General features: G+C 40.2%; 1 protein-coding gene across 3 annotated transcripts in view; it reads right to left on the reverse strand.

The window, feature by feature from the left end:
• The window catches only part of NDEL1 (nudE neurodevelopment protein 1 like 1), a 34,709-nt gene that overhangs the window by 4,900 nt on the left and 2,640 nt on the right, over positions 1–27,169 (reverse strand). For all 3 annotated transcript variants that reach the window (XM_057536027.1, XM_007166343.3, XM_007166342.2), the window contains exons 2-8: positions 20,583–20,680; positions 19,021–19,174; positions 17,959–18,107; positions 15,895–16,031; positions 12,554–12,727; positions 8,448–8,539; positions 3,220–3,371 (exon numbers count right to left, since the gene is read on the reverse strand). In XM_057536027.1, the coding sequence (XP_057392010.1) occupies positions 3,220–3,371; positions 8,448–8,539; positions 12,554–12,727; positions 15,895–16,031; positions 17,959–18,107; positions 19,021–19,174; positions 20,583–20,668 (944 nt within the window). In that variant the 5' untranslated portion in view covers positions 20,669–20,680. The remainder of the gene's footprint in view (positions 1–3,219; positions 3,372–8,447; positions 8,540–12,553; positions 12,728–15,894; positions 16,032–17,958; positions 18,108–19,020; positions 19,175–20,582; positions 20,681–27,169) is intronic.

Consider the following 27,169-nt stretch of genomic DNA (forward strand, 5'->3'; position numbering starts at 1 on the left):
ACTGCACTGCACGTGAACTGGTGTCCTTTTGGATGAGTGATATGAACGGCTGGCAGTGGTTGGAGGAAACAGCAACAACAGGGAAGTAGGCCCAGCAACCCACACTTTAGGGACTGAAGTGACCACAGACTAGATAAAATCCTGACTCCAAGAAGCCCTCAACTAACCAGAGCTTACAAAATATTTTCAAATCCCATAAAACAATACATAACAATAAGGGTTTATGTTTACGTGGTAAGGCATTGCTTCATCTCAAGATTCTGAGGGAAGCAGGAGCCCACAGTGTACACACGTACATTCAATACGTGCACGCGCACGCAAACCAACTTTGGCAAACTCTCCCGAACAGTGACAGTGCTACAGTCAGAATCCTTAGGAGTGAGAGGCAGCAGGCAAGTTCTAGAGCCAAAGGCTTTTTTTAAATGGAAAGCTTCTTCTCATGCTGAAACTACAAGCTACACTTCTACAAGAACTATCATTTATGCTTTTAACCAGCCAGGTCTAATAATGGAGCTGGGAGTGGGGATATTTACCCCTTCCTTTTGCAGCAGGTATATGCCATCATGGTTTTTATCTAGTCACCAGGTGAGCAGGAAGGAAGGCCAGAGGTAAAAAGCCAGGCAGGCCAAAAGGAAGCCAGAATCAAAGCAAAGCAGCAAGGAAGTAAGAACATAGCAAAACCCACACAAGAGTTATCCTCAGGAAGATGGCAACTACAAACGTAACTCAAGCAATAATAGGTTAATATTTGAGTGTGCATATACAATCCATTTACCACATAAACTAAACACTTGAGAAAAAGCCAACCCACAAAACCATATTTCATTCTTAACAGAAAGAATACAATTAAAAATTTGTACTATCTAAACCAGAACTAAACATTATCTGTAACTAGTTCTACTGAGAAGCATATTTCCAGATTCAGTTCAGGACATAAAGCCTATACCTACACCTAGGATGCTCCTCAAGGGACAGGATCTCCGTCACAGTGCCCAGGGCGCCCTCCTCGTTCCAGGTTACACTGAATCCTCCGCCATCTACCGAAGACTGGGTTCCTCTCTGGGAAGTCACTGCCCTGGTGCTCTGCATCAGGGGTCAAGTAGAAGCCAGGCTCTCAGGAAGACAGAGCAGTGAGCCGGAACTGATAATGTTATCCCTCCTTCATCGTGACTGTTCTAAGGACTTTTTATTGCAAAGGCATCTGCCCGACCAATCCATTTATGGTTTGCCTGTTCTCACGTCATAAGATTCCCAAGGCCCATGAAGAAATACGATTCCAGATAGACGAATAACTACTCTATTGGAGGGAATTATAAGTTGCAGGAAAAATAATTAGGCACTACTTCCAACACTCATGAAGACCTCCCCTATAACCTTCCCTACACTGTTTTGGGGAAATGCCATCTCTAATGTAAAAATATCTACCGACTTATTCCACTTATCATTATAGTATAAAAATGACACTCCTCAAAGTTGCCTGGAGCTCCTAAACATGAGGAATATTAATTTTATTCTTACCACCACTGAGGAGCCCCAATGGTTAGAATAAAGTTCTGATTTATATGTTGATATTTTAGAATGTGCTTTTAATGAAATGTGTATAAAGAAAGCCCTGATTTATAGATTATTTTAGAATGTGCTCCTTAATGAAATACATACACTTCAAGGTAGAATTCTCTTAAGGGAGAGAGAAAAACCAGAACACTCCACTCCACAAGGATGAACAACAAAAAGCTTTTTACAGTGGACTATGTATCAAATCAGGGCCTCCACAAATGTGCCACCGTCACTGAGGAAAGCAGAAAATACAAGTTCCTTTAAGAAGTTGTGAAAATTTCTATATTGCTTTCACAGAACAAGGACAAGCTGCCTCTATGACTCAAAGCAGAGATGGTGGCAAGGGACTCCTGGTGCCTCAGTTGCTGCTCCACTACCAGCTACCTTAAGTCACACGGTCAGCATCTCAGACCATAGGTCCTAACCAGTTACCTAGACTAAGGCACACCCGTACAAGAGTATACCCATGAAGCATTTTGTTGGGTTTTTGTTTTTTTTTAATTGAGTAGAACAATATGTACTGACACGGAAAGATACTGACAATATAAGTCACCACAGGCATATTGCAGAGCAGTATTTAAAGTATCCCAGGGACTTCCCTGGTGGCACAGTGGTTAAAAATCCATCTGCTGGGCTTCCCTGGTGGCACAGTGGTTAAGAATCCGCCTGCCAATGCAGGGGATATGGGTTCGAGCCCTGGTCCGGGAAGATCCCACGTGCCGCGGAGCAACTAAGCCCACGCGCCACAACTACTGAACTGAGCCTGCGCTCTAGAACCCGCGAGCCACAACTACTGAGCCCGCGTGCCACAACTACTGAAGCCCACGCACCTAGAGCCCATGCTCCGCAACAATAGAAGCCACCGCAGTGAGAAGCCCGCGCACCGCAACAAAGAGTAGCCCCCACTCGCCGCAACTAGAGAAAACCCACGCGCAGCAACAAAGACCCAACACAGCCAAAAATTAATTAATTAATTAAATAAAATAAAGTATCCCATAAGTTTTTTAAAGTGTATAGCAGATGCATAAAAATATGAATTTACATGCCTAGGAATAACTATAAGGATGCAAAAACAGTTTGAAAACGGAAAACACTTTTTACTTTATATACTCTGTACCAACTGACATTTTTTGTATTAAGGATGTACCACTGCTTTAATCTTACAACAATTTTTTTTTAATTCTCAATTCCCCAAAAAACATCTTCACATCATACAAAACTTGTATCTCCTAAACTGTACTTGATCCAGTGGTTTCATATTTTTCTAAAATCTTCAGACAGAACGTTTGTTGAAGAGTTCACACATACATGATCATCATGTTCTCTTCTACTCTTAACAAATATTTGCCAAGAAAGTCTACTAGCCTGCAAGCACCTTGAGCACAAGGACCGTATCACAGTCATCTTTAATCCCCAGAGCCTAACACAGCTGCCTTTCAAGAGTCTGCTTCCCAGGACAGAAGCTTCAGAGTCAGGGTTCCCAGGGCAACAGACTCCATGGGGACTAGAAGGCAATAGACTTCATGTCCCCTAAGATCTCAATGATAACGCTTCAGGTAGGTTTATCAAACTGAGTTTATCTTTTCAAAGTTCAACAAGCTCACTTAATAATGGGCAACTTCACTACCCAAAAAATTAACGTTTAGAATTTCCAAGACTTACCCTTTGTCGAAGAAAGACGTGTGCCCTGATCGAGAGAACTTCGTGCCGTTGCTATTCATCACCCCACAGTTAACATTCCCTGAAATATAGGATTTTCGTGATGCTTGGTCCTTTGCAAAATTCCTGCAAGCTGCTAATTTGGATTCTAAAGCCTACAAAAGGAAGAAGGAATGATTTGGTTGTCAAAACAGTAGCTGCACATAAAAATTTGCATTTCAAACCATTTCTATTTCAAGACTCAAATCTTATTCTCTCAGTTGATAATGGTGGCTGTTTAAGGCATATCAATCACCTTTCTAATAGAGAGAGGGAATATTTATGCTGACTCCCTTTCCTATGAACTCGGAATACACACTTCTCTCAGTGCTACCGAGGGATACAGATACCATCGTCCCCTCACAACTAAGAGAAGCATGGCACAGTCTGCAGAGGCGGATCCCAGGTCTCCTGACCCTATCCACTGCTTCTTTCTAAGTTGTGGACTGTCAGTTGGCTAGTTGGGTGTGTGCGTGTGTGTGTTTTGGGAGCAAGCATTTTAAAGAATGCAAAAACATCACTTGAAAATTTTTTAAAGCAGCCAATTCTTTCTTTAGGGCTTCAGGTTAGTCGTTTCTACTGTATCAGAATGGATAAGTTCATTTACAACACCTCACAAGAAGTTAAATGCTTTTCTACTTCTGAGAGCACACTGTAAAACATCTAATACCCTTCATCTATAGTTAAATAATTCACCTGAAAATGACACCAGCCCGTTAGCATTTACCTCTAAACTGACTGCCTGCTTAGCACCTGTCACCACAACACCTGGTCAATGCCAGGCTCTACAAACCAACAGATGACATGAAGAGAACAGAAGTTTCTCATCAATTTCCATCGCTCACAAATATCACCAACTCCCCCTTTGCCGCAAACACTTTACCAAAACAAATCAAACCACTCTCCCCGAAAAAAAAAAAAAAAAAAAAAGTCTAATCCTATTATCCATGACACTAAGGAATGTGGAATACATAGATAAATTAAACCCAGAGGGACTTCCCTGGTGGCACAGTGGTTAAGAATCCGCCTGCCAATGCAGGGGACGTGGGTTTGAGCCCTAGTCAGGGAAGATCCCACATGCCGAGGAGCAACTAAGCCCGTGCGCCACAACTACTGAGCCCGCGTGCCACAACTACTGAAGCCCACGCGCCTAGAGCCCATGCTCTGCAACAAAAGAAGCCACCGCAATGAGAAGCCCGCACACCACAATGAGAAGCCCACGCACCACAATGAAGAGTAGCCCCCATCACCACAACTAGAGAAAGCCCGCACGCAGCAACGAAGACCCAACGCAGCCAAAAATAAATACATAAAATAAATGAATTTATTAAAAAAAAAATTAAATCCAGATAACATATTCCACTCTGAGAACCCTCCCCCCATAATTTCAACAATAGCTATTAAGACACAGCAACAAAAACAGACTGAAACTTCTTTCTCTTCTCCTTTCTTAAAACAAAAGTACCATGACCTAGTAAAACAACAACGAAAGAAGGAAGAGAGGTAGTGACCTTGTAGGACAAGCTCTGAATAAGCATTTTTTCAGCATCTTATTAAATAGACACATACACAATAAAAATTGAGAACCATTAATTTCCTATATTCAAGACACTCATTTATTTGTTCTGATATTTGCTGAGAATCTATCATATAACAGGTACAACTTGTGTTTGAGGTGTCAGTGAGACAGCCTAATGCAAGCACTGGGTCTGGCACTCAAAAACAGTGGCCTAGAAATCAAGATTTAGACCATATCCACACCAAGTAGGAGATGAAACTGCGGTTGTGAAGATCAGAAAGGTAAGGCCAGAACTCTGAGCAAAATCAACACTGAAATGGTGGGCAGATGAAGACCCAACAAGATGACAAACAGGAATGGGCAGGAAGGCGAGCAGGTGTGACACAGCGACACAGCATCAGAAAAGCAGAGGAAAGAAGGCCATTTCAAAAAAATAAGTCAGTGATGAATGTTTCAAGTAAAATTAGGACAGAACAGCATCCCTTGGATTTGACAGCACTGAGATCATCAGTGAGCAATTTGAGTGGCGTGAGCAGGAAACAGAGCCCAGACTAGGCTATCTGGGGAGTGAGTATGCCATCAAAAATGCTAACAATAAATGGAGACATGCTTTCAAAAACTTGGCTGGGAAGGGAAAAGAGAAACAGAATGACAGCTAAAGAGAGACGTAGGGTAAAAGGAAAGAATAGCTGCTTTTATTTTTGCTTTTAAGGTTTAAAAATTGTATAATAAAAAAAAAAAAATTGTATAATATGTAATATATAAATATTAGATATAAAGTATAAATAGTAGATATAAAGTATATATATGTAATACATTATACATAAATATTGCATATAAATATTAAAACATATAGTAAAAGTCTGAAGATACAGGAGACATAAAGATGAGAAGGCTGGAAGGAATGAGATCCAAAGCACAGAGGGACAAAATTAGCCATGGGAGGAATGTGATACTTTTACCACTGAGATAAAAAGGAAGAACAGCCACAGAGGTAATAATAGGAGAGTACTAAAAGAAGGTTAAGAGAGGAAAACAAAGTTTAAATAGATGGCCTTGATTTCTCAGTGGAAGAGGATGCAAGAGTGGGAATGGGGCTTCCAGGTGAAGTCAGTGGACAAAGTAGTACGAAGAAGTAGAAAATGAAATATTCATAAAAGTATGCAGGGGCTGGAGGATAATAGCAGACCAAAAACTCTAACGATACCTTAAAAGACAAACTGTCAGCTGAATGTGTAAACAATGCAAGGACTCTAAGTTCAACTTCCGTGCACCATTTCTAAATAAATTACTTAAGGTACTAAAGCAAAACAGGGAACAAAGATGACAACGTGGGGTCCAGGAACAGGCAGAACTAACCCAAGAGTATAATGAAGAGAAATTCAAGGCTGACAGCAGTGCAGCAGCCCTAGAAGCATATCAGAGCACTCAGTAAATAAGAAGCCGGAAGATACAAGATATAGCAAAGCACGTGTTTCTTTGCTCCACAAGAAAACAAAGGTAATCAGAAATGCTAAGACCCATGATAACAAAAATATCCAATGATACACAAATTATATATGCATACAAAGGCTGAATGTAATTTTAAAAAATAAAAATGGTTGAATTTGTTGAAATGACAGGATTTTAGAAGCTTTTTTCTTTTTATTTATTTTATTGTGATCTTGTAAAAATTGTTTTGCGGTGAAAATAATAAAAAGGATGGCCAATTAAAAAAAATGTTGGGCTTCCCTGGTGGCGCAGTGGTTGAGAGTCTGCCTGCCAATGCAGGGGACACGGGTTCGAGCCCTGGTCTGGGAAGATCCCACATGCCGCGGAGCAACTAGGCCCGTGAGCCACAATTACTGAGCCTGCGCATCTGGAGCCTGTGCTCCGCAACAAGAGAGACCACGACAGTGAGAGGCCCGCGCACCGCGATGAAGAGTGGCCCCCGCTTGCCACAACTGGAGAAAGCCCTCGCACAGAAACGAAGACCCAACACAGCCAAAAATAAAATAAATAAATAAATAATTTTTAAAAAAAAAATGTTAAAAAAAAGACATACATGTCAACTGTGATACAAATATGAAAAAACCTAATATGGTTTTGAGTAAATAATAGGTAAAGAACAAAATGCTTGAAACACCTGTTGAGCAGCACAAGTAAAAGAGCCCTAGAGCCCAGCTCCTCCTCTATGATTATTCAGTAAATAATATACATGTAGGCATAATATTTTAGGTGCTGTTGACTAATTTTCAGAACCAACCAATGGAGAGCTCAAGAAGGGACAGAGACACACACACACAACAGGGAGCTGAGATACAGTCTAATAAATTCAGAAACATAGGTTTAAGCATGTTATTTAAAGTTATAAAAATAACCAACAGAAGAACAAAAAATAAAAAATTAGGAGGATGTAAGTTAAATGCCTCATCTTTTTGCTTAAAGTTGTTAAGATACAGAAAAGCAAGCACATTACTTCAAGTTATAGGTTACAACAAATAGGTTAAACTATTACAATGCAACTCTTACGACAGCTAGGTTAAAGGAAGATTATGTTAGGAGTAAGGGAAGATTACTCTATGTACTGTATGAATGATTTGTGCACATTACTTTTTATAGTAACTTTAAAATGCAGATTTAGAGTTAATCTGATGGTCAGACAATAATTTTATGAGCCAGAAAAGGTAACAATAGGACCTTCTATCTTGGCCTCCCATTTCTTCTTTATGTAAAGTATAATGCAATTTCTGCTTTTTTCAGAAAGAGTCACACACACAAAAAAAATAAGTGAAGGGGAGGTGGATAGTGAGAAGTTTCAGGGGTAGATTATTGAAAAGAGAAATAAAAGTCACTGAGGGAAACAGGAAAGAAAACTGACTAATGCTAGAAATGCTAACTTTATAGTGGCTTAAAAATCCACAAGGTCATATAACTGTTTCCTGTGATCTGGATGCAGGAAAGAAATCCAGTTCCTTGACTGATCCAGGCTACAGGTCTCCTCCATGGCCAAAGAGCCCATGAGTCAACAGTGGCAGAGTAAGCGATCCGTGGATCACAGATGAGTAGGAACAAAGTGAAAGCAAGAGATAACCGAAAAATCAAAACAAGAGTACTGCTCTCAATAAGGTCAAAGAGTAGGTATTACACAGAGTAAAAAACTGAATAAGCATAAAACCAAGTTTAATATTCCAAAAGCCAAAATGTTCTGGAATGCAAGGTTAGAGCCAAGGAGACAGCACTGGAGTTGAGGGGGCCAAACAGCAAAGACGTGTATGACTAAGAGCAGAAATTCATGTCACGAGCCAATGCGGAAGTCCTATGAAGAAAAAGCCCGGGGATGACCAGGAGGACAGCAGGCAGAGCAAAGAAAAGGATCAGAGGGCGGTATAAGACACACAGCCTTAGAGGAAGTAGGAGGAATCACGATGCTTTAGAAACAGCCAGGGGGAACTTGAAGAAAGCCCAGTGGGAACTTGGGAGCTAAGCGCAGGGACCTTCTGCAGAGGCACTGGCAAGGCTGAGCCCTGGAGATGTTCACAGTCTCAGCTGATCACTGGATGCTCCGGCTTCTCAGCTTAATTACAGACTTTACCACAGGAAGGTATCCTTTTTTCTTCCCTCACTGCAAATTAAGAAATAATTCATCACCTTGGCAGCTGAAACACCTAGTGATAAATAATTAAAGGCTTACCCCTACTTTCCGTAAGAGGTCCCCCACGATGTTTAGTGCTGATATCCTAGCTGAAGGAGTCAGTGGGCTGGTACCAAAACCGTTTGGTATAGCTAGAGAAAGGTAAAAGGTGAGTGATTACTCTTGCAGTTCCCTTTACATTTGGGTTTTCATATTACAAAGCAATATACGCTCAATGAAAAATCAATATAATATTCCAAACTGTGGATAAAGTATAAAGTGGAGATACCACAAATATCTCCATTGGATGTTTAGATTATATCCAATTTTTCATCATTATAAACAAGGCTGAAAGGACATATACCCTTAAAACATCTAGACAAGTATTTCTGGAGAGGAGCTTCCTAAAAATAGAACTGCTGATTCAGAGGATATGCCCATATTTTCACCTTAATATCCTGCCAAAATGTTCTCTAGGTTGTGCCAATATCAGCAGTCTGAATGGTAATGCCCTCAATAGTATTAGACATCTTTTTTTCCTGCCAATTTGACAGTCACTTTGTTTTAATTTTTGTTTCCCTAATCAAGAGTCATTTGAATCTTTTTTTCTGGAAGTCCTCTGTTTAATCTCTGCACTTTTTTCTACTGGGTTGTCTTTAATCAATTTGCAAGGGCACTATACACTATAGATATTCACCTTTTCTCTTATATATGTTGTACTTCCCAGTGTGACATTTATCTCTTAAACTTTGTGGTTTGGGGGGAAGCCTTGAGCTTCCTCACTGCAACATAATAAAACTGTTCCCCACATTTTCTCCTAATGTTTTTCTAAAAAACTCATCAAATATCTAAATTTTTCCCCTCCAAATGGGTATCTAATTGTTGTAATACCACTTAGTGAAAAAGACTTATCTCATCTGAAATGGCACTAAAACCACACACTGAATTCTCTATACATTTCAAGTTCCATTAAATTATTTGTCTATTTTACCAGAAATATGCTGCTTTAGTTATTATAGTGTTAAAATATATTTCCTAAAGGGCAAAGCCTCTTCTTGTTACTAACCTATTTCAAACTTTTATTGACTATTCTTGCACATTTACTCTTCCAGAGTAACTATTAAAAATAAAGTTTTCTTTTTAATTTTTATTTTATATTTGGCTACATTGGATCTTCGTTGCTGCGCGTGGGCTTTTCTCTGGTTGCGGGGAGCGCGGGCTTCTCATTGAGGTGGTTTCTCTTGCTGTGGAGCACGGGCTCTAGGCACACGGGCTCAGTAGTTGTGGCTCGCGGGCTCGAGAGCGCAGGCTCAGTCGTTGTGGCGCACGGGCTTAGTTGCTCCGCGGCATGTGGGCTCTTCCCGGAACAGGGCTCGAACCCGTGTCCCCTGCACTGGCAGGCGGATTCTTAACCACTGCACCACCAGGGAAGCCCCAGAGTAACTTTAAAATCAACTTCACAACTTTAAAAATCCTATTAGGATTTTTATTAGAAATTTAAACTATTGATTGATTTGGGGAAAATGGATATTGCAACTAAATTAAGTCTTCCTATTCTGAATCATGGTATTTAACATGATATTTATTCACATCTTCTTTCATGCCCCTCAGCAAAGGTTTTCAGTCGTGCACATTTCTTCAATTTATTTTTGAGATATTAAAGCATGGTGGTTAAGAGCTCTGGAGCTAAACTGCTAGATACACATCCATCTCTGCCGTTAACTGTGTGACCTTAAGTAGCCAAATGTGAAAGGGGGCTAATAATAGCACTTAAATCATAAAGTTGTTAAGTTTAAATTCATTAATAAATGTTGTTTTTTGGCCGTGCCTCGCAGCAGGCAGGGTCTTAGTTCCCTGACCAGGGATTGAACCCACGCCCCCTGCAGTGGAAGTGCAGAGTCCTAACCACTGGACTGCCAGGGAAGTCCCAAAATTCATTAATAAATTTTTTAAATGCAGAGCACATAGTAAGTGCTCAATAAATGTTACTATTATTTTTATCTGCTTTCTACAGAGTTGTAATCAGCATGTAAAATGCTTTTGTTGCTGCTGCTGTTACTATCCTTGTCCTCTAGAATACAATCACATTGAAGGTAGCAACTTAGTCTTACTAGACCACTATGCTCCCCTGAGGATATCCGCATCCTGAGTAATACATGACATATAACAGGTGCTCAATGCGATACAAATAAACTGCTATACTTCTCTTGGCAGGAATTTCTGGATCTTGTTTTTCTCTATTCCCCTCGAATTTTATATTTTAGGTATTATTAAATCTGTACTTTTATGGTAAGTTGTCTTGAATGCTTTTTGGAAACAGGCATTTTATCAATAAAACACAGTTAGAGCTAGACCACTTCATAGAGATCAGCTCTTCAATCTTGCCACTGATTTCTCTAACCTCTGGCTTCTCACTGTGTCTGTGCAGACTTCCTTGTCATGAAACGGCAGCTTTTAGGTCAGTGAAAGCTCATGCTATCAGTTCCAATCGAAAAACCTGTCTGTCTGGACAAATATTACTGCCTTAGGGTTGACATTATCTTAACTGTGCCAGAGCAAGCTCTATGTCCTACTGACACCCCCTTGAGGCTCCAGACTATTCTGATTAGTGCTCAACTAAAGAATTTTCAGAATTTATCTGCATAATTCTAATTAGTAACATAAAAGCAAAGCTTTGTTAATTCTCAAATGCTAGTAATTCTAAGGTCCTCAAATACACAAGCAGCCATTCTGAAAAATGAGCGCGTCTTACGATTGCTGTGATCTATATACTGCCTGCTCTGTATCCTCAGCAGCAGAGTCAGCACTTACCAGTACAATCGATAATGTAACTACATAGAATTTTCACATACCTTACCCTCACCTCATAAAAAGACGAAAATAGGGTGAATTATCTATTCAAGGGCTACTGAGCACATGAAATGTGGCCAACGCAATTAGAAACTCACTTTTAAATTTTAATTCATTTAAATCAATAAAATTTTAAAATTTAAATAGTCACATTGGAGTAGCTACTGTGTTGGGCAGCACAAATATGGAGTGCTAACTGCACTAACCGCCCAGACAGAAACCTTCTCGTATCACTCCGAAAGATAAAGTCCTATATTTAAAAAAAAAGTGTGAAGGACAGCTTCCACTGGGGGAGAAGAAAGTATAGGGGAGTGGAAGTAGCTGAAATATGATCTCCAAGCTGCAAAAACTAAATAAATCTCAACTGAGAGCTTCAGGGTTCCATTCTTAACGTTCTATCTAGTGGCTACTAAATCGTTTTTCTGCTTACCTGGATTTAAAAAAACACCCTGACTGATGGCAAAAGGCATATTCTTTCTGTACTATTCATCAGTTACTCTGAACATCACCTATGAAAGTGGCAGCTACTGAGGCATGTTATAGAATGGACATGTCCACCCAAGCCAATCTTAGACAAGTCTGAATGGTAACTCAGTGAGTCTCTGTACTTTCTGTGTATAAAGCATTCTAGTCTCCCATGATATGTCAAGTGGCAAAAGAAATAAAACTGCATTTAAATACAATCCCAAACACAACACCATAAAGCAACTATACTCAAATAAAAATTAATTAAAAAATATATATACGATCCCAAAACTTGTGTGTAACAAGGTGGCACAAACACAAAAAAGCACACACAATAGAAAAAAATTCAAAGTGTTAATAAGAGTTGACTTTGAGCCCTAAGATTGCAGATGGATTTTATTTTTTCTCTTGTTTTTAAATTTTTCTACATGAACATGTATTACTGCTATAGTCAAAAAATAAACTTCCCTTAAAAACCTTTATTAAAATTTCAATTTATTAAGCTGCTCTTGTCTTAAATGTAGCCCTCATCGCACTGTTTCCTACGTATGAGTTGGCCTAGGAGACCAATGCCTTCTGCTTCACACAGTGCTAGATTTAACCAACTTTTAAACTAAAATGATTCCTTAGGGACTTGCCTGGTGGTCCAGTGGTTAAGACTCCGTGCTTCCAATGCAGGGGGGCATGGGTTCGATCCCTGGTTGGGGAACTAAGATCCCACATGCCACACAGCATGGCCAAAAAAAAAAAAAATTAAAATGATTGCTTAAACCTTAGCAACCCTGCTTCACCAGCAAAGCTTCTTAAGTGGATAATCAACCACAGGTTCAAAAAGAAAAGACACTACAAACCTTTTGGTGAAGGAAAACTGTTCTCTGTTCCTTTGCCAACAGGAGTAGCTGGCAAAGAAAGTGATGCTTGGACAGCAGAATCCATCTTTTCACAGTCTAGAGTTGGAGAACTGGGAGCCGACTTTCTAGTTACTTCCTGCTGTCTCTCCCGAACAGCTAGTTCTTGTCTTAAATCTGTAAAATGTTGCAAAAGTAGTAATATTCACTAGAGGAAGAAAATACATCAAGCAAATTCACATCTGAAATGGCATAAAGACACTCTTCCTAAATTACTACTTCTCAAAAATGAATTTCCTATTTAACAATTTTTATTTCCAGGGGAATAAAAATGACAACAACCCTACTGTCTACATGATCATTTAGACTTTAAAAATGCTATAAACTTAACAGAACAATTATTTATGCCTATATGAAAAAAGAAATAGGGCAGAGGTCCAAAGTAGAACTCACAGTGAACATATATGACACAAAAATAAATATTCTTTACCAACTCATTTGCATTTATTTTGAAATGATGATGTAGTCTGGGGATTATTACAAAATCAATGAAGTGCATTTTTGTCATTTTAAATGGGTTGGCTTTTTTTTTTTTTTTTTTTTTTTACTAACTAGCCTATGAAATACTTTGTCTTAGAAAGAAAGTAGTCAAAATAGTTGCAAATTGTTTTGTTTTGAAATATTGAATTTTTAACCCAAAATTAATGTTTTCTTTTCCAGTTATGCAATTGACCTACAGAATACTTGCTTATATTAAAAAAAAATACAAAGTTACCATACTCCTGGGTATATATCAAAAAGAAATCAAAGTAGGACACCGAGATATTTGCACATCCATGTTCATTATGGACACATGATAAGTAAAATAAGCCAGTCACAAAAAAGATAAATACTGTATGATTTCACTTATATGAGGTATCTAGAGTGCAGTAGTCCCTCTCTTATCTGAGGAACATATGTTCCAAGACCCGCAGTGGATGATTTACGTCCACTGAGCGTGATGGTGCAAAATTTCATCCTGCTACTCAGAACAGCAATTAGAACAGCAACTCAGAACAGCTACTCAGAACAACAATTTAAAATTTATGAATTATTGATTTCTGGAACTCTCCACTTAATATTTTCAGACTGCAGCTGACCATGGGTTACTGAAACCATGGAAAGCTAAACCTCGGATAAGGGGGGGACTACTGTAGTCATACCTAACAACAGTAAGTAGAACTGCAGGGCTTCCCTGGTGGCACAGTGGTTAAGAATCTGCCTGCCAATGCAGGGGACACGGGTTCAAGCCCTGGCCCAGGAAGATCCCACATGCCTCGAAGCAACAAAACCTGTGTGCCACAACTACTGAGCCTGCACTCTAGAGCCCGTGAGCCACAACTACTGAGCCTGCATGCCACAACTACTGAAGCCCGCGCACCTAGAGCCCGTGCTCCGCAACAAGAAGCCACCGCAACGAGAAGCCCGCACACCGCATGGAAGAGTAGCCCCCGCTCGCCGCAACTAGAGAAAGCCCGCACGCAGCAACGAAGATCCAAGGCAGCCAAAAATAAAAATAAATAAATAAATTTACTTTAAAAAAAAGAGAGGGCTTCCCTGGTGGCGCAGTGGTTGAGAATCTGCCTGCCAGTGCAGGGGACACGGGTTCGAGCCCTGGTCTGGGAGGATCCCACATGCCGCGGAGCGGCTGGGCCCGTGAGCCACGATTACTGAGCCTGCGCGTCTGGAGCCTGTGCTCCGCAACAAGAGAGGCCGCGATAGTGAGAGGCCCGTGCATCGCGATGAGGAGTGGCCCCCGCTTGCCGCAACTGGAGAAAAGCCCTCGCACAGAGACAAATACCCAACACAGCCATAAATAAATAAATAAATAAATTTAAATTTAAAAAAAAAAAAAGAGAGATAAAGTAAAACTGCGGTTGCCAGGGGCTGGGGAAGGGAGAAATGGGAATTTGCTGTTCAATAGGCAAAGAGCTTCAATTCTGCAATATGAAAAAGTTCTAGAGATCTACAAAACAATGTGAACATAGTTTAACATTACTGAACTGTACCCTTAGAAATGGGTAAGATGGTAAATTTTATGTTACGTGTTTTTTTTTTAATCAGAATTGTAAACTTAAAAATAAATAGGATAGAGTTAATATTTTATACATTATATAAATTATGAGGAGTTCTTCAGATGAATAAACCCTCCCCCAAAAAAGGAAAAGTCATGAAAAAACAATTTTTAAAAGAGCCAGTAAACATTAGCAAAAAGTTTTCACAAGTAGTAACCAAAGAACTACAAATTAAAAACAATGTGATATCAATTTTCAACTTTCAAATAGATTTTTAAATAATTTTAAAATCTGTTTTTATTATTCACAATACTAGCAAACATTGTGAGAAGGACACTCAGTCACTGCCAGAGTGTAAAGTTACCAACTTTCTAAAAAGTAATTTAGCAGCATCCGTTACAACCATTAAAGATACTTATATCCTTTGCCACTTCTAAGAATCTAAGAAAATCAAAGATACTCCCCAATATTATGTACAAGGACACTATTTACAGCACTATTTACAGCAAAAAATTAACCACCAATAATAAAGGACCCATCAAAAAAAATCATATATAACAGAATATTATACATTTTTAAAAACCTGTTTCAAAAGATTTTTTTAATGGCATGGATTACATTCACTATATTAAAGGAGTATAGAAAAAAATATATATGTATATATAACATGGTTCCAATTATATAAAGAAAAAAAATATACAGGTATGTTTATGTTTAGTCACAGGGAAGAGTGGAAAGAAACACACCAAACTCTTAGTGGGTTCTCTCAAGATAAAGGGATTGACAGAGACTTTTAGTTTCTTCTTTACAATATTCTGCATTCTAACATGCATGAAAGAAAAAAAGAGGGAGGGAAGGAGAATTTTAAAAGAAAGTATATATTCTCTACATGTATAATATGTATACAGCAATATGTATACATATGTAATGCTAATATGTGCATGACAAAATTATTTAGGACAAGCAAAAAGGAAAAAAATCCAAACAAACCAAGCAGTATATATGCACAGTGGTAGCTGTTAAGGCTTTGGGAAACAGACCAGGGTTTGAATCCCTACTGACAACTCAAACTCTCTGTGCCTCAGTTTTCTGACCTATAAAATGGGGACAATAATACCTACCTCCTAGAGTTGATGATGTAGATATTGAATAAACAGATTAAGAGTACTTAGCATAGTGTTTGACAAAAGCATATAAATGTGTAGCTTTAAAAAGTTGATCCTGAAGCTAGCTTAGCACTCTGGCTCAGGGACAGTAAGGTAATAAATATTCTTTAAGTATAAATTTTACCTCTTGCTTCATCCTTTAACCTCTGTACAGAGACCAACAAAGATTCCTTTTCATCAAGTTCACTTTCTAAAAATGCATTTCGTTCAATGGCTTGATTTAGCCTTTGTTCAAAGTCTTCCAGCGAAACTATTGTTGCCCTTAAAAAAAAAAAAAAAATTAGAGTCCATGAATTAAATAACGTGCAAATAGCTACTACAAAAGGAAACTGTCAGTTTATCTCATGCCATTTCATGACCTAGAAAGCCTGGCCCAGTTAAAAGAGAATGATCTCGCCCCCTTCTGACCTCTGGTGCATTTAGTGTCTCTACTATCATTTGGGGCCATTCGATGTATTCTTTTCTCTTAAATTCCCATCTAAATTCCTTCAAGTTTCTTAAAGGAAGCCTACTTATCATACAGTTTATATCTCCCCATTGGACTTTAAACATGAGTCAATGAAGTTTACATATTTTCAGGAAGAAAACTTTTCAATAGTTTTAGAGTACGTTAAGAATTAACTAAGAATTAGTTTAAAACGCGGTCCCAGGTCCCACTCTATTTACTTTCTTCCTACCAAGCTTTTCTTCTTCCTGCATTTCTCATCTTATTTATTCAGCAAACATTGACAGGTACCTGCTATGTGCCCTCTACCCACTATGTGCTACAGAAATAAAATTTCCTAACCTCAAGTTAGAACTCTCAATGCCAGGGGTCCCCAGCAGGAGGTGAGCGGCAGGAGAGCGAGCGAAGCTCCATCTGCTGCTCCCCATCGCTCGCATTACTGCCTGACCCCCCCCTCCACTCCACCCCCCACCCCGTCTCTGTCCATGGAAAAACTGTCTTCCACGAAACCGGTCCCTGCTGCCAAAAAGGTTGGGGACCACTGCTCAATGCCATGTTCAATTTTACCACCTCCTGTCAACTGTCAAAATGCCTCTCAATTCCATTTGCTCTCCTCCAATCTTCTGCCCTTGGCTTAATTCTTCATCCATCACCCGGATTACTCCTCAATGGCCTTCACATCTCCTCCTCCCTACTTTCAATTCCTCAGTATTATCTTCCCAAATCACAATCTGATAATACTCCTTTGTTTAAAAATTCTTAAGGAGCACCTCTTTGCCTACAGAATGACTTTCAAACATAGTCGAGCACAAGGTTCTCCACAACCTGGCCCCAAACATTTTCCAGTCTCATCTTGTTCAGCCATACTGTCTTTACACACTTCAAAGTGAAATATTAATACCTCATGCACTTTCCTGCCTCTCTGCTTTCGCACCTCTCTCTTCACCAGTTTACATCTACTCCTCCTTGCAGACTCAGCTTCCCCAGTTACCAGAGTACTTTAGCTGTGCCCTTCTCTATGCCCAGGAGCAGTCTGTACATTCCTGTACCAGTGTTTATCACGTGGATTGTCCCTATCTGTCACGCCCAAGGGCACTGGCTAGCTTATCTTTGTATCCTCAACTCTAGCATCATGCCAAGCATTTAAGTGTCACTCAGATACTAAGGAAAGGAATATCAGACAATAATTGTAAAGTAATAGGAATTAAGTTTGGAATGGTTAAGAAACAACTAATTATAGATATATGCAATCTTGGCAAAGTAATGGCAAGCCACTATAGGCTGTTCAGCAAAATCATAATAAAAGCATTATTTTGAGACAGTTCATTGATTAGTATTAAAACAGAAGAGAATAAAAAGCAGTGAAAATTTAAAGACAGATCAGCTAGGAATTAACTGCAGGATTCAGGTATAAGATGTGAGGACCTTCAAGAAGTGTGGTAGTTCTGAGAACATACAGGGAAGATGGAGGAATGAATGTTTTAAAGAAAAACCAACAGGATCAACAATGGTACCTGAAAGAAGAAGAAAAAAGGAAAAACAGAAAGAAAAGCCTGGAAGGGCATTATCTGGGGAGATAAGGATTTTTGGTACGTTTCAATGTGACAAGTTACAGGTGACATGAAATACCAAAAGGAAATGTTCTGGAACTAAGATCTAGGTGATAGGTTGAGCCTAAAAACAAATTTTAATCACTGATTGCCAACTTTGGTTATTCTAACAAAATGCACATCATTCACTTACCTCTTTGCTCGCTCCAGGTCATCATTGGCCTGCTCCAGCTCTCTCACATACTTATGTAACTGCTCCTTAATGGCCCGAGTCTGACTTAAATCATCTTCTAATACTGAGACCTGCTTGTAGCTCTGTGCATACTGATGCTCCAGTTTCTCCTGAAGGTGTGGGTATAAGAAAGAAAGCATGTGTCATTAACATATAGTTTTCTTTAATAAAGGATGTAACCCAAGTAAGGGGTGGGACGGGGGGTGGGTGGGATCCAAGAAATTCACCCACAATCTGAGTTGATGGTACCCCTCTCTCCTTTTTACACTATTTAAAAACAATGACACATTCATTCCAAGTGCCTTAACTCATATAAAATTAGTCAATCATTCTCCTCTCAAAGAAATCTAATAATGATCTCTCTGAAAAGAGGTAAAATAGTGAAACTGTTGCCTTAAAAGCCTCAATCTTGGTGGGGGAAACTCCGGGTTCTTAGGCTGAATGCAGCCCAGGGTAAGCACAAAGAAGTTGACTGACAAGAGTTCAAATTCCCTATACCTCACCTTCCCCAAATCTACCCCACTGCCCAGACACAGGAACACCCCAAGCATCTGGCTTAGGAATGTGAGGAAGAGCAGCAAAAAGGGGTTAATCTTTCACTCCTGAATATTCCTTGTTAGAAGGGAATTTTTAAAAACTAAACTCCAAAACTAAAGGGACTACGAACCATAATGAAATAATTGTGTATTTCATACAAATATAATTTTAAAGTGCCACAGAATGAGGCACTCTGTCAAAACAAATAATCAGGCAGCTTTTGAAAATTATAGGAACTATAACGTAATATTATAGCTAGGAACATTATAGCTAAAAAACTGACAGCTACAGTTTCCAAGTGAACTCCTGAACTCTAAACCACCTTTCCTTGGTTCCACGAAAGCAAAGAGTTTTTGTCAAAAATTCACTTTAGGTCATTTTACATTTTTATGTTGCCTGCTGCTCTTAAGCTCCACGTAAAAGAATGTATTTCTCATTTTAATAAAACCCAGCAAATGAGACACCAGCTTTTAGCGCCACAATTACCTTTAATGCTTCCACTTCATACTTCAGTCTTTGGTTATCAGCTTGCAAGTCTCTATTTCTTTGTTCAGCCTGTACTAACTGTGCCTCCAACTCTGCTTCTAATTCTCTGCTTCCTTCCTGGAATTCAACTAGCTCATCCCGAGCTTCCTGGAAGCTAATCAGAAACAAAGCGGGAAAGATCAGTCATAGTAGGAAGCATAAGGATCATCCTGAAGATGATTATATACCAATTCAATAATTTTTGCCTCAACGTTATGCTACCATAAAATATACTAAACAATAAAGGCCATCTATTTTGCATCTCTTACTCTATATTCAGGGTTCAATGAAAATAAGTTATAAGCCTCAAAAGGATTCATTTTTTATACACTCACCCCTCTTTCTTATTTAACATATTGATAAAGAAGCACATATTACTATCCACAAATTAGTTTAACATTCAGATTTGTCTTTTCAATATAATTGGTTTCCTCTGTAATTCTATTATTTAATTTTATGCCTTTAAAAACGTTATTCTGAGAAGGGGTCCATAGGCTTTCCCCAGCCTATGAAGGCACCTATGGCACAAAAAGACTAAGAACCCCTGCCATAGACGCACACTTTCCATACCCACTAGCACAGTACAGTAACTGGCTTCAGCAATAACAGTGAAATAGCAATAAAAGGTTTGACAGGACTTCCCTGGGGCGCAGTGGTTAAGAATCCGCCTGCCAATGCAGGGAACAAGGGTTCAAGCCCTGGTCCAGGAAGATCCCACATGCCGCGGAGCAACGAAGCCCATGTGCCACAACTACTGAGCCTGCACTCTAGAGCCCACGAGCCACAACTACTGAAGCCCACGAGCCACAACTACGGAAGACCGTGAGCCTAGAGCCTGTGCTCCGCAACAAGACAAGCCACCACAATGAGAAGCCCGCGCACAGCAATGAAGACCCAATGCAGCCCCCCCAAAAAAAAGGCTTGATAAGTCTTACTAAACTGTTAACCAAAGTTGGAAGATGTATACATATTTTAGAAAGGTTTCATTTTAAAAAGAAACTTAAGATGAGTTTTGATACTTAAAAGGTTATCTACAAGTTTTCCCAACTAACTGAAATGACTGAGATTTTATAAAATGCTCCATATACTCCTGAAGCTCTTGTCCCTCCCTCAAAGCTTTGCTGGCTCCAGACACTGATAACACCTGCCTTAAGAAAGTCTACCCTATGAAGCCCTAGAGAGCTTATCAGAATCTCCAAAAGACCAAAATGATGAGGCAGAATCTGTACACCGAGCAGGCCAAAGATGGCCAAGAGCAGTAATAAGCTTTATAAAAGGAGGTAAACTACCAGGAGAAATCACAAATGACAGTTTTCTTACTATTTTAATAATTCGAGTAATATAAGGATTTATGTCATTTTTATATTGTTTAAATACAAGCAATGCTATGCCTATTTCTAGAATCCCAATCCTATATCAGAAACTCTAAATTTAGCTTTGTTAAAAAAAAAAAAAAAAGGCACAAACTAGAGATCATGTATTCCAAAGCCCTCTCCTATTTTTAGGATGCTTTTCAACATTACCTTTGTTTATACTTCAAGGAAAGTTCCTTCCAGTAAGCAGTTTCCTCCTTTAAACTTGAAAAATCTGGTATATCTTCACCATCCATGATCAAGAAAGCCTGTGAAATATTAAAGACGAAAATAAATTAATAGAGAACACAGGAATCTTAGTAAAAGTATAAAGCCTGGGACAATACTAAATCTGCAGCATTTTGGAGGGAGTCAAACATGAAAGATTCGAAGGGCAGTTAACTCTTTATTACAATAAACTCAGGCACATAAATCACTTCACTGCCCCACTCACAGGGACCACCAGCACTGTGGACGGGGTCAGCAGAGGAGACGAACAAAGTCACAGAAGCCACGTGAAGTGCTTCTGGTGGCGGCACTAGGTTCTGGGGAGTTGACCCCACAGAATCATCCTGCAGCTGGTTCATAGCGAACTGATCTTCTGGGAATCAGGTGACAGAAAACAAGCTTACTGTCAGAGTTGCTACTGCTGCGTGCCCTTCTCTGTTGTACAACTGCTTCAAAACACCTGCTTGAAACATTTTATGCTAGGTAGCCTTTCGAGGAGATCAGGGACCACATTCCCAATCGTTTACTATCATTACATTTCTAAACATTTCCTGTTAACTACCTTTTAAGTCCCAAGCTTCCTCCATAAGCCCACTAATTCTCCAACTTCAATGTTCTTTCACCTCGGTTCTTCTCCCAAGGCTTTCAGAGTGGGTTAAAAAATATCTATTTAGTTAACCTTGCATTTAGACTGACTACCTAAAATTTCCAGTTGACTGTTAGGCCCAATGGAATACCAAAGATGTTGGGCTTGTCCTAGATTCACGCCTAAGTGTTTCAGTCTTACCTCCTACAACCCTCTCCCCAAGCATCCGACTTTATATTCCAGCAATACTGTTCAAAATTGTCCTAACGCACCATTCTGCTTCAGGTCTGGATCTTTTCCCTATCTGGAATGGCTCTCCTTCCTTGTGCATTTAGAAAGCTCCTATTTATCCTTTAAAACCTAGCTGTCATCTTTTCCAGAAATCATTTCCTGTCCTCACCCAGACAGCACTAAAATCTCCCAAACTCTTGGCCCCCATGAATATGCTTTCATGCATATATTTACCACATAATAATGCATTTGCTTACACCTCCCCCTACTAGGCTGTGTATCATTCTTACTGATTTCAACCCCAGCACATTGCCTGCACAATAGCAGATATTTAATAATATTTATTAAATTAAACCAAAATTGATTCAACCTAATCCATACTGGGTAGCAAGAATTCAAGGCCAGCTTTTTTTCTTTTAATTTATTTATTTATTTTTGGCTGTGTTGGGTCTTCGCTTCCGTGCGAGGGCCTTCTCCAGCTGCAGCGAGCGGGGACCATTCCTCATCGTGGTGCGCGGGCCTCTCACTGTCGCGGCCTCTCCTGTTGCAGAGCACAGGCTCCAGACGCGCAGGCTCAGCAGTTGTGGCTCACGGGCCCAGTTGCTCCGCGGCACGTGGGATCCTCCCAGACCAGGGCTCGAACCCGTGTCCCCTGCATCGGCAGGCAGACTCTCAACCACTGCGCCACCAGGGAAGCCCTCAAGGCCAGCTTTAAAAGTAAATTAATAGGGACTTCTCTGGTGGCGCAGTGGTTAAGAATCCGCCTGCCAATGCAGGGGACACGGGTTCGAGCCCTGGTCCAGGAAGATCCCACATGCTGCGGAGCAACGAAGCCCGTGAACCACAACTACTGAGCCCGCGCACGCCGCAACTACTGAAGCCTGTGCACCTAGAGCCCGTGCTCCGCAACAAGAGAAGCCATCTCACCGCATCGAAGAGTAGCCCCCTTTCGCCGCAACTAGAGAAAGCCCGCACACAGCAATGAAGACCCAAAGCAGCCAAAAATAAATTTAAAAAGTAAATTAAAACTTGAAGTTGTAGAGAATACGGAATTCATCCAGCAGGACCCACTACTCACGAATGTTTAGAAAAGACATGGACAAGAACAAATACAGAACTTCAGCTTGAGGGTAGGTATACCAAAGAGACACAAGAATAGCTTCCAGTTGAATAAAATTAAAACGTAACTATCAAGGGCTTCCCTGGTGGCGCAGTGGTTGAGAATCTGCCTGCTAATGCAGGGGACGCAGGTTCGAGCCCTGGTCTGGGAGGATCCCACATGCCGCGGAGCAACTAGGCCCGTGAGCCACAACTACTGAGCCTGCGCGTCTGGAGCCTATGCTCCACAACAGGAGAGGCCGCGATAGTGAGAGGCCCGCGCACCGTGATGAAGAGTGGCTCCCGCTTGCTGCAACTAGAGAAAGCCCTCGCACAGAAAGGAAGACCCAACACAGCCAAAAATAAATAAATAAATAAATTAATTAAAAAAAAAAAAATGTAACTATCAATATACACATTTAGTGTAATGCTTTTGCGGCCTGTGACTTCTGGTTTTACTCAAGTCTTTCCTGACCACATCGTCTAGTATTACTTTTGGCATATTAGTCAATCTTCTAATTAACTTAAATTACCGATCAGCCTAAGAGTTCTCTGAAAAGAGATGGGTCCTTGACATACTTGGCGTCTCCTCCTGGCAGTAAGCACAGCACTTTGCTCAGAGAAAATACATAGTGCTTACAGACGTTTACTGAGCACCTACAATGTGTCAGACATTGTTAAGTGCTGGATAAACATTTAGTGGACCAAATGCACCCTCCTCTAATCTTATTACCCCTACACTGGCACACTTTTGTCTGTTTTTCTACTCTTGAAGAAACCATTATAGCATGACAGCTTACTAAAATGTAAAACCCACAGAGTTAGGAGTCCTGCTGAGACTGGGTTCTAGGGTTCCCACTCTGCCATTAAATTCCTTAATGGCAATTAAGCAATCTGCTTAATCTCTTAAAGTCTCAGTTTTTTCATTTAATAAGGGTTTGGACTATACTAGCTGACTTGTTTCTTCAAATATGTATACTGTTTAGTAAATAATACTGATTAATTTTATAATCCTATCCCTTCATCAAAGTTCCCAATTCCTACTCAATTTCCCCAGATGTACGGATAATCTTATTTGTAACTGTAATTTAATTAGTAGTAAGGTGTGAATGAAGATGAGGCTAATCCAGTAGCAAGAGGTTTATTTGTATCTCAGAAGAGTATCCAGAGCAGTTAAGGGCATCACCACGTGGTATCAAAAACCCCTCAGACTCATTGCCTAAGTCTCCTTGACAACCCAGATGAAGATATAATTACAGGACACATGAGAGAAGCGCCTCAGGGTGAGGCAACAATCATTGTGTCCCTTGAATGCTCTACATAAGGTCTTTTCCCAAAATGCAAAAAAAAAAAAAAGTTAATTACATTTGAAATCTATGAATCCAGCCCTAAAGAAGCTCCTGGGTGCTGGTCCTCAAATCTGCAGAGACACATTTGCCACTGGAACACTGGCAACCATGTATCAATGTGCAGCTCAAATATTCAGCTTCTCATACACAATCAATAAATTATGGTTTTGCGAAATGTTATGAAGATCTAAGGGATACAAGAAGCAAAGTTCTGCTGCTACTTACTCTATTTTAAACAAGAAATATTTGAAGAGCGATGAAAGGTTGTGGCTCTCCAGGTAGTTTCCAAGGGCAGCACCTGTGTCTTACTTATAAATGCCTTCTGCCTCACCAGGAACATGGAACACCGTAGAAATCTGATATTTGAATCTGACTTATAATCTTTTTTTTCCCTATTATTCCCTCTTTGCTTTCAAAGTACTGCTTTCCTTTATTAATATTGAAATTCCTGTTCCAGAAATGGTGTAAGCCAAAAGATGTGTGGGCAGTTTATTTCTACCTCACAACACACCACCATGTATTAAATCAGGATTATAAAACCTATCATTCTCAGCTAGACAAAATTATCAGTCTGAGGCAGGCCAAGCCACACTCACAGTCACTTATAAAACTCAGCAGAGGCCCCACATCACAGAATAGGGAGCTGCTGGGACTTACCGGGGAGAGCCTTGGCGATAACTGCTGCACACTAGCTACCTAAAATAATCACTGTCCAGCCCTTAATTCTTAAATATAAATGGACAACCAAAAGCCACCAGACAAATGAGAAAAGCCAGCAGCATGAGTAAGAAAATCCTAGGACCTACTGAACCTAGAGGAAACAGGTAATTCAGGAAATGAGAGAACCCTTCTCATACAAGAACTCAGGAGGGTTACCTCCCACACATCTCCTGAGACAGCTACAAAAGAGAACAACAAGACCTGGATGGCAGAGGCTATAGGAAATAGTGGCTCCAACCCAGGACTGCAAAGAAGGCACATCCCAAGATGAAGCCTAGTCCATCACGCCCCGAGAGTCGCTCAGTCCAGATGGACGCTCCAGGACAAAGGAGGAATCCCATAACAGACACCATGACTGGGAAGCTGGATAAATCTGAGGTTATGATAAAAGGACATCACTCTTGTGTCAACAAGAAAAAAAAAGCAAGTTGGAAACTCCAGAGAAATCAAAACACTGTATAGGGGCTTCCCTGGTGGCGCAGTGGTTGAGAGTCTGCCTGCCAATGCAGGGGACACGGGTTCGAGCCCTGGTTTGGGAAGATCCCACATGCTGCGGAGCAACTGGGCCCGTGAGCCACAACTACTGAGCCTGTGCGTCTGGAGCCTGTGCTCCGCAACAAGAGAGGTCACGATAGTGAGAGGCCCACGTGCCGCGATGAAGAGTGGCCCCCGCTTGCTGCAACTAGAGAAAGCCCTCGCACAGAAACGAAGACCCAACACAGCCAAAAATAAATAAATAAATTTAAAAAAAAAAAAAACAAAAAAAACACAGTATATTTGGTCTTAAATTTACCATACATTTAGTGTGTTGCTCCCTTTAAAGATTCTAGGATTTGGTAAGCAAGTCTGTATTCTTTTTTAGGCCCTAATTCTGTAGACTTTGATGATAATACCTCTCAGCCTTGGTCTTCTCAAAGTGAATATTTCTTGTCCTTTTAGCTTTATATTCACTTGGCAGCCATCTGGATCCCTTAAATATTTTTGTTGTCTTGCTTTGGAACTTCTCTAGATTACATACATGCCTTTCTGGAGTTGAGTGACTGATGCTACTTCAGCATGTCAACATTTTATTCACAAGTAGGATACTTTTACAGTTTCCAGTACTCCTTCTGTTAATATGCAGTATTTGATGATTCTGGCGATTGGTCCATGGGCCAATGTCCTTATGGAAGTTCATAATGACTACTAGATGCCTCCCTTGGCACCTAACATTTACTTGAATGTATTTGAATGTGGAGCCAACCCTTCTACAAATAGGGTTAGGGTTGTTTTTATCTACAAATGTTATCGTTCACATGCCCAGTTTGAAGCTTTTCTGTGTGAGGCTCTTTTTCATTGTTGTTGTTGACCCATTTATACAGTATCAGAGGACCTACAGCTGTTATTACTTTGAAGCGTGCTTAGCTAAGTAGTGTTGCCTGAGGAATCTCACTGTTTACACCTCTGGGTATACTATAAAGAGTCCATTTGTCCCTGTTTTTTGGTTCTTGAATAGGGCCGTACTCTTAATACAACTACCAATTTTTCCATCAGTGTCCCCTGGCGACTCAGGTTTTAAATAGCCTTTCGTGTGAAACTTCTTCAGAATCTAGTTCTATTTCTTGTATTTTCCTTGTCCAACTACTTAGCTCAGTGTCAAATAATTCTAGCCAAATTTTTTTTTTTTTTTTTTTGGCTGTGTTGGGCCTCCGTTTCTGTGCGAGGGCTTTCTCCAGTTGTGGCAAGCGGGGGCCACTCTTCATCGCAGTGCGCGGGCCTCTCACTATCGCGGCCTCTCTTGTTGCGGAGCACAGGCTCCAGAAGCACAGGCTCAGTAGTTGTGGCTCACGGGCCCAGTTGCTCCGCGGCATGTGGGATCTTCCCAGACCAGGGCTCGAACCCGTGTCCCTGCATTGGCAGGCAGATTCTCAACCACTGCGCCACCAGGGAAGCCCAAGCCAAATTATTTTAATATGTGTTTTTATTTCACACTCACTTCTGTTTTCTTGCTGAATCTTATATGAATTGAACGTAGACTACAATTTTTCTAATTAACAGGCTACTTTTACAAGTCACTTATTGTTCCCTCAAACAGTAAGCTACGCCAGAAGCCTTTTACTAAAATGACCATCAGCTTTTCCAAACAAACCAATTAAAAACACTTAAGAGGGTAACAAGTGGTAGGAGCAGCACAGCATAGCAGTTAAGAGCCCAGACCCTGGAGCCAAACTGCCCAGGTTGGAATCAGAGTCCTCTACTCACTAGTTGACCTTGGGCAAGTTACTTAACCACTCAGTGACCCACTTCCTCACCTGTAAAATGGGGATAATAATTAAAATAGGGTTGTTATGAAGATTAAGTGTGTTAACATTTGAAAGTACTTAGTACGGAGTCTAGCACAGTAAACGCAGCATAAATTTCATTTTTTTATTTGGTTGCACCGGGTCTTAGTTGCGTCGTTAAATTATTTTTAAAAACTGGTCATTCAGTTGCAGACCTCTGAAGTATAACCACAAAATAAATGTGCTTCAGAATTTAAAACATACAAATGATTCCTTAAAATCAAT

Source organism: Balaenoptera acutorostrata, chromosome 20 (assembly GCF_949987535.1).
Source record: "Balaenoptera acutorostrata chromosome 20, mBalAcu1.1, whole genome shotgun sequence".
Lineage (NCBI taxonomy): Eukaryota > Metazoa > Chordata > Mammalia > Artiodactyla > Balaenopteridae > Balaenoptera > Balaenoptera acutorostrata.